The sequence below is a fragment of the Poecilia mexicana genome, unplaced genomic scaffold, assembly GCF_051168715.1.
Source record: "Poecilia mexicana isolate PSO_F unplaced genomic scaffold, ASM5116871v1 scaffold_2, whole genome shotgun sequence".
NCBI lineage: Eukaryota > Metazoa > Chordata > Actinopteri > Cyprinodontiformes > Poeciliidae > Poecilia > Poecilia mexicana.
The window spans coordinates 15027103-15042775 of record NW_028263371.1 but is presented as its reverse complement, the minus strand read 5'-3'; the positions used below and the strand labels follow the sequence as shown (position 1 = coordinate 15042775).

Below are 15673 nucleotides of genomic sequence, written 5' to 3'. Positions count from 1 at the left end.
ACTATTAAAGGTTTAGTCACATGACTCAGATTACCGTCAGTACAAACAATAACCTGCTCTTACAGACCCAGCCTTTCTCTACTGCCCCCTCTCTTCCCTAGGGGGCAGTAGAGAGCAACATGTAGGCGGTGGGAGGAAGAAGAGCGAGAAAAGTGTCTGGTTGTTGTGGGGAGCGCAGTGTGTTAGTTTTAGGGAAGTCAGCTGTTCGTTGTACTTGTTAAAAAGAGGAATAAAGTTGTTAAAGCATTTATCTGCCTCCTCCTTGCTTTTGCCCGCCAGCGGAGCAGAAACGATAGGAGCTTGTTACCAGCGAACGAGCCGAAATAGAGACCAGCCCTTTTAAAACCAGCCTCTGATTGGACTCTGAGCCAATCAGAGTCCACACATCCTCCTTTTCATACAGGTCTTTAAATAAAGACCCGGACTAAAAATTATCTTTTCATCCAGCATCGTGATGCTCGTAAATTAAGGAAGGATAACCTATCCTTAATGGCTTTTGTTTTTACGAGCATTTACCTGCGATCCAAGAAAATGATTAGCGATCAAATGATCGCAGAAGGCCTACATTCAAGGACTCTGTTCAGGCGGTCATTGACGTCAATCTGTGACGTAAGATTCGGGGTTTGAGTTTGAAATCCGAGGATCACGTCATCAACGACTAGCTGAGCCAGTCAGGTCCAGGTTACGCAAAGGTCTTGTTACGTACAGTATTTGAATGTAGGATTTCATTTTTTAGTCTTAAAGTTTGATTATGATCCAAATGACGCATTTCAATTAAAATAAGTCATTAACATATTATACAAAGAAATTATACACTATATAATTGGTTAATAATACTTATTGGGGCCTGCCATCAGGTCAAATAAAATCAGCTTAAATTAATGTTGTTAAAGAGCCACTGCAGGGTTAAATAAATGGAAAAGAAAATTAAACTTACTTAGTTAAAAATCCTCACTAAAAGAGGATGTCTGTAACTTTAAGAACCAAGCCTGAAAAAATATATAAACTATAAAAATGTGTAATTAAATCCAACCTGCTGAGATCAGAGCATTGAGCAGGATGAAAATACCTAATGGAAAAAAATTTATATAAAAGTTAAAGTTCAAAATGTTACTAGTTAATATTGCTTATTTAACTGCAATCTGTTGTATAACTGAATTTATCTGTGAATAAATGTGTTACAATGTCATGGTGCAACTGCTAATGTTATTTAAATACTTTTATCTGTTTTAAATGACTTGGAACAGCAAAGTTATATGGTGGTGGAAAACCTTGGCAGAATTTCATTTCATGCTTCTAAATAAAAGTTTAAGGGTGGAAACAAGAAAAGTAAAATGCATTATTTAATATAAAGCTAACGGAGGATATGAACTCGTTTCCATAGCTCTTAATGTGAAAGTATTCAAAAGAAGTGGAAGTGATATGTAAATTCTCCAGTTTAATGGTATAGCTGTAGTTTCTTATCACCATAGACATCACACCTATTGTTTTGAAAAACACAAACCGGAAGTGTCTTATTTGTCTTCAGCTTTCCTCTTTAAATTTGCCTCAGTATATAATATAAATATTACTTAATAATGTTGTAATGTTATTTACACATTTAAAAATATTATTTAGTAACTTAGTAATAATTATCATTAATATAATATTTATAAAATTATTCAATCTCCCGATTATCATAAAGGTTCTTTAAAACCCCAGCAACTTAGTCTTGCAAGAATATTTTATGCTTTCTTATTTATTTATTTTTACTGTTGGATCCACGAGAGCATCAGTAAATATTAATACATTTTAAAATATTAGTAAAAGTGTGCAGTGTTGTGTAGCTGGTGTTCTGATCAACCCTGTTTAAAATAGACCCTTTTCATAGAGACGTCACACAATGGCCGTCATAACTCGAAGAGGTGTATCTTTACTTCCGGTGTGTTTTTGCCTCGGGAAACCTGACTGAAAAATTCACGGATACTCATTATCTTAAGGATATAATAAAAGGTCAGGTTAATAACAACAGCATTAAGTGTTAGATAGCCGTTATTACTCAATGTCAATCCACCATTCTCTAACTGTGTATATAATAAACAGCCTTTGATCAGAGAGTAAACCAGCTAGCTGCTAACCTTCCCTCCTGGTTGAGAACGATCCTCAACTCACCTGTCCGCCCTCCAGGGAAGCTCACGCCCTCACTTCTACCTCAGCCCCAGATCATAACGGTTCACCTCCTCCGGGACGAGCTCGCCAGAAAGTAAGGTCTCTAGCAGAACTGTAATTTCCCACGGCCTCTGAACGCTCCTAACCTGTTCCATTCTTTTTCAGTCAGAGATCCAGTACCACCAAGACGGCCATCAGTCCCAGATTCTCTGAGAGGGTCTTCGCTGCAGCCTGCGGAAAGGGGCGGTGACGGACCACTGTCAGTCTCATACCTTATATGGAAATTGGACTATTACATTCCGGAAATGAAGGGGGCGCTATTTTCACAGTCACTAGTATAAATACCTTAAAGAAGCGGGGTAAGAAGTTTGAGAGGTTTCACCACTGACATTTGCCACGCGATCCACAATGCAAAAACCAGGAAGTCAGCAAAAGGTACTTTCTACCGTATTAAATCTTTTTTTACAGAGTAAATCAATACGCTTTTCTAGATTAGTTAGAAAATATAATTGACAGCTGTAAACGAGTGAAATTCGTAGTTCGGGAAGGCTAATTTTAGCATGTAGCATAGCTAATTATTTCGTGCAGGCCACCGTTAGATAAAAATCTAAAAGTAAAAAATGTATAATTGAAAAATGTATTTTATGCTCAAAATTTGTTTTTTTATTTAAATTTCACAGATGCACGTATCAATTTGTAACACTGGGATCGGAGCTAAAATTGTTCCGTACTGCATGAACAACAAGTACTACTGTCCCCTTTGCTCATACAGTGCGGATGAGTCTTACAAGGTTAAGAACCACATTGCAAGAACTGCTGTGGTTCAACATAACGGTATGGAAAAATACACTAATGAATGTTTTTTTTTACACACTTATCAGTTCTCTCGTGTTTTTATTTTATTTTATTTTTTAAGGTTAATATTTTTTAAAATATGTTTTTGTACACCAATGTTCAATTTCTGGAAAGTCTAATATTTTTTATAAACTAACAGCTTTCTTTATAAGCTATCAGCTGCCATCATAGTACCCAGAGATGAGTACATCTCTGGGTATTTTCAATGTATTTCAATGTATTTTTAGTAACTGTGCAGCAAACTACACATTTAAAAGTAACAAAGTATTTTGTGAAATGGCTATTATTAAGTACTGTTTTACTGATTATAACGTGCAATGTAATATTACCCATTTATTTAAGCAGACATTAATAAAAATGAAGTTATGTGCACTGTTAGGTATTTTAAAACCAAAAAGGAAACATTTTAATACAAGACAACAAATTAAGGTTAGAGGAAACCTAACATAAACAACTTTTATCTGTGTATCGTGTTTAAATTTTTTGTGTATTAAAATGTGTTCTTCATTCAGTGAAGTTACTCACATTATGTTGCATGTAAGAGTATAACATTTTGAAAAATGGTCCTAATTATTTATTTTTTTGTCAAAATTACAGAGTAATTGAGTTAATCTGATTAGTTAATCTCTGCCCATGGCTGTTTGAGCAATATCACTTCTAAAATTTAAATTCATTTTTTGCAGAATATATATTTGTTATCTGGAAGCCATTAATTGTTAAATCCTACAAAACAGTAACAATGTTAAGGAATGTACAGTGATTAATTCAAACATGGCTTTTTTTCTACCAATCAATTGTGTATTTAATAGCTACTACTTTTATTGTAGTAGCTATGAGGCTACTAAGAAAAACAGGGATTCATTCTCCCTGTTCTGAGGGATAATGAATCACATCTTGTTTAAACATATCTGCAATGTATATAAATGCTTTTTTAAAATTTTACTCATTTCTTTTTGTTACTGCAGAATTCCATATCTTCAGATGTGGCCTACCATGTAGAGACACCACTCACTTCCATTGTCCTTACTGTTTTTCCACCATTGACAGAAGGGACAGGTTTGTTAATCATTTGGTTAATCACAGAATGACTTTTCACATGGTGTCCAGCTGTGCAGCAGCCCAGCCACCTGTCCACCTACCAGCTACAGACATCCAGGCTACACAGGCGCCTGTCCGTCCAGCAGCTACAGACATCCAGGCTACACAGGCGCCTGTCCGTCCAGCAGCTACAGACATCCAGGCTACACAGGCGCCTGTCCGCTCAGAAGATATGATTACATGTGAAATGTGCAATCTGCGCCTGAGAAAAAAGAATCTTCGTATTCATTTGAAAAGAAAACACCATGAAAAAGTGGAGCTGATTTCACAAAATCATCATTTAAGGAGTCAGTGTGTGGATGCAAAAAAAGGTGTTTTTGCTGTTCAGAAATCCTTTTGTGGTCCATCAAAACCTATACATGTAATCAAAAACACCTGGTCACAATTTCACAGATCAGAGTGTGAGCTTGACAGGTGTAATGTGAATGCACAATTTGCCAAGCGAAGTGGGATTTTGCCTTTTGAGTGTGAACACATTCAATCATTACGCTTTTGTCCACGCGCCACAGACTCAGAAGGACCTCTGTCTGAAACTACCCTCAACATCCTGGTTGACAACTTATGGTTCAGTGTTAAAAGAAAAGAAGAACTTTTAAAAAATCAGCAAGAGGCGCTATCAAGTAATACGCCGTTTTCAGTTCTTCTTTTTGGCAGTGGGACAGACACAACTTTTCACGTGTCTATCTTTGAACCAAAAATGGCATTTTTCAGCAGACTTGGAAGGGTGATTGTCACTTACGACAAAGGAAAAAATACCTGGCATTGTGCATGTACAGACGGCAAAAGGTCCTGTACGCACAAGGCTACGGCAAAGTGGCATCTTTTTGAAAAAATGCCAGACATGTTCAAAGCAGCAGTACATTCAGAGGAGGATGTTATGTGTGGGACAACAGTATCAGAATGTCAGGAGGAAAGTGGTTCCATTACTGATGATGCAGCAGAGAGGATAATCAAGTATTTGATTTACCACAAGAAAATACCTGCTGATCTTCCTGACAGTCTTATCACCAGAAGTAGAGACGCCAAGTCTCTCAATGGGTTCCCCAAACATCTGATCCCATCAGAGACTGAATGCACAGAATGTGGACAGCACGCCAGTCTTGGTGACCCTCAGTTGTTGTCTTCCACTGCTAAAATAGTGACTCTGACAGGAGTAGTTAAAGGTTAGTAATTTAATGTACTCCGCTGTAAGTACAAGTGCACAGATTTATTTTTATTTCCATAAGAATAATATTAATATTTTAATTCTATCATGTCAGCATAAGATCTTAATAGTAACCTTTTTAATATTCTCGTAGGTATATCAACATACAGGAAGACTTGCCCCAACTGTTCGATGGTTTACCGATATCAAGACTGGGAAGATGGTATTCACAACTTCAACGATCACTTGCTGCTGTCCATACATTTTTGTCTGGTACTGAGGAATGCATTGCAGGTTAGTTGCATTTTTTAATTATTTGTGTAGAATGTGGATATTATTTTTAACACAATACAATAAATGGTTAAACATGCATTAATGAGCTTTTCATCTAAAGGCATCACTGTGACTTTGTAAATGTGCCTTACTTATTTCTGTAGACTCACACTGCTGTAAGTCGCATAATCGAAACTATCGAATACACAGAAGGAGAGAACTTTCCTTTCAAGGATCGAATCCTGCAGGCATATCTGTCGTTTGAAGGTCTAAGTGACCATGATTACCAATACTCATGTGATTCATGTGGGTATCATCCTGCAATTGTTGTCATGGATCTACATAAGAAAGGTGTTTTCAGCATGCCAGGTAGGTCTTTATGTTTGAAACCTGCATGGATCAAAATACTGTTATTTGAAATTTTTGACTCATCTGAAATTAACATTAAAAAAATAAAATCCTGTGTTTTTTGTTTTATTTTAATAGTTAGTGAAATACCAAACCCACCTCAGCAATATAATGGCGAAGTTAATGCGCGCTCATTTTGGGAAGCGGTTACTATGGAAGTGATTAGCCGTGGACTTTATCCACGTAAGTCTGGTGTCTACTCAACAGATAAATGGGAAACATTTTGTGTACCAAGTAATTCATGTATTAATGTGACTCAAATGTTTTTCCTTGTCTCCATTGTATTTCTCAGCTGGCTGCAAGAATCCTTTTGTTGTAAAGCCTACTTATCACAACTGGTCCCCCTGGATTGGACCACAGACAAGACGATCTGACATTTTGATCAACACAGAGAGTGAAAAAGTCCACTTGCCTGATTCCGACAGTGATGTAGACCAGTTTCTCACAGAAGAGCGGCTTGCAGATGAGGTTCTCAATCTCAAGGTAGTCTCTTTTTTTTTATTTATTTTCAGAATTTTCCGATTGTGTTTGTCTTTCAGGACAGTTAAATAATATTAAAAATAACTAACTTTTGGTTTTATTTTAAAGCTACCTGAGATCAGGAGACTCTGCAGTCAATGTGGAATTGACAGCAGAGGTTCTAAGATGGATCTTGTGCTCCGTCTGCGGGACAAAATGGCTTCTAGAGCCACATATAACAAGGTTTTTGAGAAAGTGTGGGGTGCCTCTGGTAAGTGTGTGACAACAACTCCTAACAGAAAATGTGTTAACCCATAAGAAAGTATGACCTTGAGAAAAATAGAAATTACCAAAAAAACATGCCTTGTGTATCTGCTATTTTGAACATATAACACGTTGTCATAGTAATGTCAATGCTATTGTTAAGCTTAATTTAGTACACAACAACAAGGACCTAGATAAGTTGTATGCTGTACTAATAAGAATATGATTTGTTGTTTCAGGTGGATGGGCTGTAATCACTTGTCCCTGTGGCATTATTTATTCTGTAAAGTTTAACCTGAGAGCGGAGAGCCCTAGAGACTTTGCAGACCTTCTTTTATCCTGGAAGTTTTTTCCCAATATTACAGTGTATGACTACCCCAGGGGATTGGTAAGTCATCTAAAGAAGAGGTGTGCTAAGGATACCCCATTTACCATCCACGATGGTAGATTGGTTGAGGCCACCCCTGAAAACATAAGACAAGCTACTGAAAAAAAACTTGCTGTAAACTTACCCTGGTTGAAGCACAGGAAAGAACCAGAAGACAAGGGAGGGCATCCTGTCACTGGCTCATTAGAGCATTATTGTCTGAGTGACGTTTTCCACCAAGGCAATAGTAAGGATGAGAAGGATGTCTTGCGGAAGATTGAGATGGTTCCGGAACTGGCAGGAAGATTAAACAGCCAGTGTGCAGAGCAACTATTTGCAGGCATGAGGAAAAATAACTACTTCCTGAATATGCTCAACCCATCCACGCACATCTTTCTGCAAAGAAACATCCTCCACCATTTCAATCTTAGGAAGAACACAAAAACCAAACAAAACATTCTAAAAGTTGCGGGGCCGCATGCAAATTTGGTCCTAGACAAAAATGGATGCATCATAATGGGTAATGCTCAACTTTTGTGTTATCGTTGTGGTAGTCTCTGAAATTAAAGCACAACACATATATTAATGTAGGACTGTTTCTGTTAATAAAGGCTGTGAGAAAAACCAGCAACATGCTTGCAGTTTGGAAGCCAGCGTTATTCAAACTCACCAATGTTCTCTTGATGACTCTTTGACAAGCTTACAAACAACTGGAGCAAATAAATTCACCTGGACTCAAAAGCCTAATAACACAGAAATTACTTTGGTAAATATTTATATCAATTTTGCTTGGTGTTTGTTTTTTTAATATTTCTTTCTGTGTTTTTTTTTTTTCAAATAATTTTTAGTACTTATAGTTGTGACATGATCAGGTGTTTGAATTTTAGTTTAAAACAAAAGACACTGCACAACAGTGTTCCCAATATTTTTCTGTTAGAGACATCTGTTATGATGTGAAATTTCTAACAAACAAGCAGTATAAGCACATTGTAAGTTGTGGATATCAGTAAACATACTTGAGGAATGCATGATATTGTGCAAAATTAAGTTAATAAAATGTATTTGTCTTCCATTTTTCTTTCCTAAGCTTGCTCAAGTATTGGACCAAACCAGAGATCCAGCTGAATATGTTGCTTGTGTTGATGGGCAGGTCCTCACCAGAGGAGACATGTTCACTCTTGGTTTATCGCAAGACATGAATGGGCAGGTGAGTTTAAATATTTTTCAAGCCATATCAGTGTTAAAGTTGTTTTTTATGTTGTTAAAATATGACTGCTACAATTCTTCAAAGATTCTGAACTCCTGTCTGAAAGTTGTTGAAAGAATGTGCATCAACAAGGTATGTCAATTTATGTAACCTACATTTGTTTCATGATATTTGAGAGGTTGGAATCGTATAAAAACTAAAAGAGTAAATCTCATAAACGTGGAAATGAAAAACAATGTCAGGCATGGTTTCGGATGTGAATTTAACATAGATGACAAAAAAGTGTCTCTTTACTTTGAACTTCTTGATTGTCCCTTTTTTTATTATTATTTCTCTAGGGCATCAAAGTTTTTGCAGGAAACAGTCATGTAGTCCACACCTGGTTTCCACCTCTTTCCCTTGACCCAGCACAACACCTACCAGTACATCCTGTTGATAAATTTATGTTCACCTTTGGAGGTCAGATTCACCACAATATATTAATTATTTGATTTAATTGGAAGCCGCAGGCACAAGATCTGGACTGGGTTCTGATTCCTGTGTGGCATCCTGGACATTGGACACTATGCGTTAGTACAATACTTATTTGATATTCACCTTCATATTTACTGCCTTTCTTGAAAGTAGTCAAATTCATTCATTAATGTGCAGTAGTGTTCACCATCAGTGCGACATATTATTTCAGATTCTGAAGCCTAAACATAGGGAGATTTTCTTCCTTGATTCTATCAATGGCACTGGCTTCACTGATGAAAACCGCATCAGAACATTAAGGTTTTATAGGAATAAGTTTGAGTGTGGCATGTGTTCAATATGTTGTTCCGTTGTTCCACGGAGGCAAAGGTTCAGCATTAATCTTCATTTTTATGTAACAGTAAATATACAAATTGAATTTGTGAATAACATTTTAATGTCTGAAATTTGATAAGACACACATTTTGTAAGCAGTTTCTTGTTTCTTTTTAACAAAGACATGGGTTAAAGCTGGACCATCAAGAGACCGTTCTGTCTCACATCTGTCTTGCATTTTCATACATCTTTATAATTTTTATGTTGTGAAATATACCCTTGCTAATTTTTAACTTCTCTTATGATTTGCATCATCAGAGAAGTCTGTCTTCAGATGTCATCTGGTCCATGGACAGAATTTGTTGGCAACGATGTTGAGGTGAGATGTTATGATGGGACACTTGTGGTTCTTAAGAGCTGCTTATTTCAAACCGTTCCTGCTTTAAATGTTTATAAGCAATACTGTGGGTAAAGCTGTTGTCCTTTACCTCAATTTTATAGTTAAAGTAATGACGCATTACTTTTCTCTACCCTGTTTGAATTTTCTCTTAAACACCACAGGGATTGCCGAAACAAGGACTGTCCAACAACTGTGGAATGTTTGTAGTGATGGTAACATCCGCTTTCACCCACCATATTGTTGTATGGTTTGTGTAGATGTAATAATCAAAATTTTCTCAACAGTATGCACTGTACTTTGTGATGGGAGCATCATTTGATTTCAGCGAGGTAAAGAAAAAGATGAGAGTCTATTATTTCTGTTTGATATTTCATTAAATTTCAACCTGTGATGTACACAGAATGATATGATGACAATACGAAGATGGTGGTCTCTCACTCTCTTGACAAACTTCCCTGTGAAGTAAGAACAATAATGTACCACATCATGTTACACATATGACAGTTTTTTTAAGAAAACATCCCTTTGTCCTTTTTAAAGGTCCAGAGAAGAACTGCAAAAGGAGAGAAAGCGGAAAAAAGTTGAGGAAAGGGAAAAATGTGAGGTGAGTTGTAGCTAAAATTCATGACTTTGTATTTTCAAATCATGTAATTTCTATTCACAGTACACTTTTGGTGTATGCTTATTTTTTTAAGTCTGAAATAAAATCAGGATAGAACAATTAAAAGGGTTGAATGACTTTTTATGTTATTTGGGCTTGCATTAATCTTCCACTTAAAAAAATCTATATTTTTACAGACTCTGTTTGCTGATGACCACAACTATGCCAAAGCAACCGAGGCACAAATTGAGGTTAGTTTTTAAAAATATGCATAACTAGTAATTTTGATTTGTGTATCTTTATGTGCAAATGAAACTACAACTCTAAATGATTTAGGCAAAAAAAAAAAAGTAAAATGTATTATTTGGACAGCGTTTTTTATACCATTACAGATGGATAGGATAAGGTACTGACAGATACTAAGTCTTAATTATTGTTTCATGCTCGTCACCATTCAGGTACAAAGTATACCGCCAATCTTACAGGTAAGATTCATTCATAATCATGTCATAGCCATTCTTCCAGGATAAGTCTTGCAATGCACCTGTTTTTTTTACTATCATTATTTTCAGATGCCTTTGATTGTCCTGGAAGCTATTCTCCAGGAGGTAATACTGGCACAGGGAGACACAGCTTACCTCACGTTGGCATTGACATGCAAGTCCTTTGAAGCCATTGTGTCTGACCCAGTGTTCAGGAAGAAGACTCACTTTGCTTGGTTGGATGGTAAGGACCTTTCACTTTTTTCACCTAAAACATGTGAAATTAGATTTCCACTACATAAAATAAGTTTTTCATTAACAGGTGAGATCAACTGGGAAAATTTTTCTGAATCATTCAAGGCAGAAAACAGGATTCCTTTTGCGGTTATCCAATGTTCTTCCTGTAACCGGCAGTATAAAGACTCTGTGGGCTTCACCGGGCATGGAAGACGAGGAGAGTTCCCTCGTTACTATTGTGATGGCATACCTGGACACTGCCCTGAATGCCAGTACTAAATGCAAGGAAGATATTAGTTTTTTTTTCTGTTTTTTTTATGATGAAGCACATTTGCCTTTTTTCTTGTTCAGTCATTTGTTTTTGAAATATGTTAATAAAATATTATGTACATTTTTGAATGTTACTTTTGTTGTAACTCATTTGATTGAAATTATTTAGTTTTTATAGAAATGGTGTCATTTCCACACAGTTACATTGTGGCTGTATTTTGTTGTAGAGTAGAGCCAATAAAATGGTTGTAAATATATTGTAACAGTGTTGTTTAGTATTTGGATAACCTTGATTTAACAATTTAAAATACATGCTAAGTTCATAATTTTCAATATTTTATATGTGTAAATACAATGTTTCCTATACTTTTTCAACAATGACTGGAATCAATACAAATTTCATTTACAAACCTGACATACGGCACAAACAGAAACACAAATGTTTCTGCTTGTTTTAACAGTCAGAATGAACTGTTTTATAATAAAGCAAGCACATACAGAAACATTGTTTAGTTACAAAGTTATAATCCAAACATAAGATTAAAGGTAAGCTGAGCAAAAGTAGAGATCAGGTGGAAGTGATGGAAGCTCAGGTGAGGAGCAGTTGCACATCAAGCCGGAGTTTCTGAAGGGTGGAGGAGATAAGACCGGCGCCGTGATCAGGTGAGATGAAGACAGTTATAGTTACAATTTACACAGGTTTAATTTATGTATCCAATGAATTTATTAAAAAAAGGTTTTCATATAGAAAAAAATAACTCCTGAACAGCAGATCATTCTCTCTGGCGGTGACCAGCGCAGCCTCTACGGCCGGGTCCGAAGATTATTTCTTATCAAATAAAATTTCTAAAACCTACTTTCTGTGTGAGTCTTTCCAGGTTGAAGCTGAATTTAAAGTTTTAAATGAATCACTGGGTTCTGCAACAATTGCATATTTAAGGTCTTTGGAGCGCAGTTTATAAATTGATTGCAATTAGAATAGATTTGTAATTTCTAAATGGAATAGTGGGACACCAACCAGTTTACTGGTTAAGACATTATGGTAAACAATAACAGTTGAGCTTGTTAGAAGTTCAAAAGTCATTTAATTTGTTAGTGAATTATATTCAAGATATGAATAATAAGAAAAATATTTGGCAAATAAACAGAATTGTGAATGAACGGACCAGGTTGGCCAAAATTGTTGACCAAACCTCTTTTCCATCTAGTCCTTATGAAATAATGAAAAGGACATTGTATATTAGATTTTAACTTATTTATTTTAAGAATACCATTCACAACATCTAAAACTATTATTTGAATTTCAACACCAGCAAGTATTTGTTTATGGATGGACTGGCGATGTGTCCAGGGTCCATCAGCAGCTCTCACCACCCCGCTATATGTGTATAATAATTAATGGAATGGATAGATGTGTTCTTAATGTAATGTACATTTGTCTCTAAAATATTAATTTAATTTGTTTTATGACTTTTGTTTGGGATAGTTAGGGTGTAAAGATAGATAAATACATCTCCATGATTCCTTCTTTTAGATTGTTTGTTAATATAATTTTAACATCCGAAAAGAAAGATTTAATAAACGTAATATATAACGTATCTCATTTCCTTAACGTTTAATTTGTAATTAATTTTAAATGTTAAAAGTGTTATTGGGTGTTTTGAAAAGTTTTGAAAGTGTAAGTTTTGAAAGGGGTAGTCAAATAAAATGCGTTATTATTATAATTATGAAAACACGGCGCACCCTTCATTTCCTTATTATTGTTTATTGTAGATTGTTTGTTACTAATGTAATTTTAACATCCGAAAAAAAGATTTAATAAAGATAAAAAAGCGGACATACCACGTGACTGACATACCACGTGACTAACATACCACGTGACTGACATACCACGTGACTGACATACCACGTGACTGACATAACACGTGACTGACATACCACGTGACTGACATACCACGTCACTAACATAACGTAACACGTGGTATGTCATTTCCTAATTAGTAATTAATTTTAAATGTTAAAAGTGTTTTTGGGTGTTTTGAAAGGCGTTGTGAAATAAAATGCGTTATTATTATTATAATTATTAAAACACGGCTGGTACAGGAAATGGTGTCACTGGCGCCCCCTTCATTTCCGGAATGTAATAGTCCAATTTCCATATAAGGTATGAGACTGACAGTGGTCCGTCACCGCCCCTTTCCGCAGGCTGCAGCGAAGTGTACTTGGATTCTCTTGTATACATTTCTGTTTACACTGTAAATGTAATAAATCACCTTACACTTTACCCGTCTCCGCATGTGGGTTCAACGAGTTAATCGCAACATGACAAAGACAAAGTGGCTAAATTATCACAGATGACCTGCATTCAAAGACCGTATATAAATACTGTGATGAAGATTTACATATCTATTGCTATATATCTACATCTTTCTATTTCACATGTCATGTGACTATTAAAGGTTTAGTCACATGACTCAGATTACAATAACCTGCTCTTCCCTAGGGGGCAGTAGAGAGCAACATGTAGGCGGTAGGAGGAAGAAGAGCGAGAAAAGTGTCTGGTTGTTGTGGGGAGCGCAGTGTGTTAGTTTTAGGGAAGTCAGCTGTTCGTTGTACTTGTTAAAAAGAGGAATAAAGTTGTTAAAGCATTTATCTGCCTCCTCCTTGCTTTTGCCCGCCAGCGGAGCAGAAACGATAGGAGCTTGTTACCAGCGAACGAGCCGAAATAGAGACCAGCCCTTTTAAAACCAGCCTCTGATTGGACTCTGAGCCAATCAGAGTCCACACATCCTCCTTTTCATACAGGTCTTTAAATAAAGACCCGGACTAAAAATTATCTTTTCATCCAGCATCGTGATGCTCGTAAATTAAGGAAGGATAACCTATCCTTAATGGCTTTTGTTTTTACGAGCATTTACCTGCGATCCAAGAAAATGATTAGCGATCAAATGATCGCAGAAGGCTTACATTCAAGGACTCTGTTCAGGCGGTCATTGACGTCAATCTGTGACGTTTGATTCGGGGTTTGAGTTTGAAATCCGAGGATCACGTAACCAACTACCAGCTGCAGTGGCGCAAAGAGTGGGTATGCAGAGCATGCAACGCATAGGGGCGCTGCACCAGAGGGGGCGTCGATGCCTTCGCATACGCTTCACCGTGCCCTTACGCTCCTTCATCTCGCCACATGTAAATGTAAATGTAGCGAGTTTTACCTTTCACGTGTCTTCGTCTCAGGAGGGGGTTGGCGGGGTAAGAATACAATCGCTCATACGGATAGAGCGACCGTATGTTTTCTACGCTCCTTCACTCTTACATACCTTCCTTTGCCTGTTTGACTGATTTTGTTTGTAAAGTGATGATGACGGTTTATTTTTTCTTTGCAGATGATGTTTTTCTAACACAATACAATGATTTCAACACATATATTTCCATGATAGAGGACTTCCAGCAATAGATTCTTAAAAAAATCTATATGTTCTGATCATATTTCTACTCTAAATTTAAGTTTTTACAATCAGTAACTGTTTGTAATAAATCTGATAAATCTACGCCATATTTTAAAACAATTTGAACTGCAACCACAAGAAACTGAAGCTGACAGTTTAATTCTTAGGTTCTTTAAAACACAATACACCCTTCCTGTGTATGAGATATTGCAATTATTTAGAAACTGAAAATATTTTGGTATCCATTTCTGTTGATTCAACAGTTGTAGTTGCTCAATAGTCTTTTCTCTTCATCAGCTGAGTCTCGTCTTACCAATGTGTCAGACTTTGTCACTGGAGCCATGTTTTGCAAGTCAAATGAAGCTGCTCATTGCTCTGCTGGTACACATACACCTCTGTGAATTGACTATTTCATTGGTAACACAGGTATGACAAGAATGGCAAAACACTGGAGAACAGAAATGCACATGTTCACATTTTTGTGGTGCTGGTTATAAACTCAGCATTCAAAATAAAGAAAAAAAGAAGAAGAGTGAAAAGCAAGAGACAAAGCCAACAGAGTCAAACCGAGAATTATTGGAAACAGCGTCAAACTGAAACAGGCTATCTTATTATAAAAAGGTTAAACCGTTTTTTTGTTGCTGAAAATATACAACAAGAAATTTATGGTTGTTTTTTTTTTTTTTTTCTTTTTTCAATTTAGTCCAAAAGAATTAGCTTTTTTAAATTAAAGCAAATCTGCACAATCTATTTTTTAAGTTCCAAACTCCACTTCCGTCTCCTGTTAAACATCTGAAATTACTTGTTTCTTTAAAATATTGCATGTTTACCTAATTCTTAAGCATGTAAAACCAACAATAAAATAAAATAAAATAACATAAAATAAAATAAAAGTGAAGGAAATTGCGCATCCAGAGCAGCAGGCAGTGTGTGTGGATGAGAGTTTGAGGTGATTTATGACTGAAGGTTCGCTGGAAAAGTGAAAGCAAAGTTTGTTTTTGTGAGACCTAAAAGAGGAAAGAGCGGCTGCGAGGCGATGCTTGTCTCCAAATTGCAGGTTATCTTTCAAACATAATATCGTGATAGTCCCAGTAGACATTCCGCAAACTTGTAGCTGATGTAAATCCTCAACTGAACCCAAAGGGCCCAACTAACCCGCATGCGCAGTACGGACCGCCGACGAGACCCGTCTCGTCTGTGAAGTTGCGTTTATGCTCGACAACAG

The 15673-nt window shown here is 36.4% G+C and overlaps 1 protein-coding gene across 1 annotated transcript; it reads left to right on the top strand.

Annotated features, from left to right (window-relative positions):
* The first annotated feature begins 2365 nt into the window (after nt 1-2365).
* LOC148160471 (uncharacterized) lies at nt 2366-11030 on the top strand. Its single transcript, XM_088011720.1, has 24 exons — nt 2366-2583; nt 2829-2982; nt 3969-5264; nt 5400-5539; nt 5683-5887; nt 6005-6109; nt 6219-6409; nt 6515-6656; nt 6889-7536; nt 7628-7782; nt 8104-8223; nt 8308-8355; nt 8562-8645; nt 8727-8792; nt 8909-8997; nt 9331-9391; nt 9574-9624; nt 9697-9741; nt 9813-9874; nt 9953-10016; nt 10211-10264; nt 10472-10498; nt 10586-10739; nt 10818-11030. The coding sequence occupies exons 1-24, from the start codon at nt 2557-2559 to the stop codon at nt 11009-11011; spliced, it is 4182 nt and encodes a 1393-aa protein (XP_087867846.1). The 5' UTR covers nt 2366-2556; the 3' UTR covers nt 11012-11030.
* Nucleotides 11031-15673: the final 4643 nt, after the last annotated feature.

What these genes read in the sequence shown, in the direction of transcription:
- LOC148160471 (XM_088011720.1), top strand. Translation starts at nt 2,557, where the DNA reads ATGCAAAAACCAGGAAGTCAGCAAAAG. An exon ending in TCTGACAGGAGTAGTTAAAG is followed by an intron (nt 5,265 to 5,399) that starts GTTAGTAATTTA and finishes ATATTCTCGTAG; the next exon opens with GTATATCAACATACAGGAAG. An exon ending in GTGGAATGTTTGTAGTGATG is followed by an intron (nt 9,625 to 9,696) that starts GTAACATCCGCT and finishes TTTTCTCAACAG; the next exon opens with TATGCACTGTACTTTGTGAT.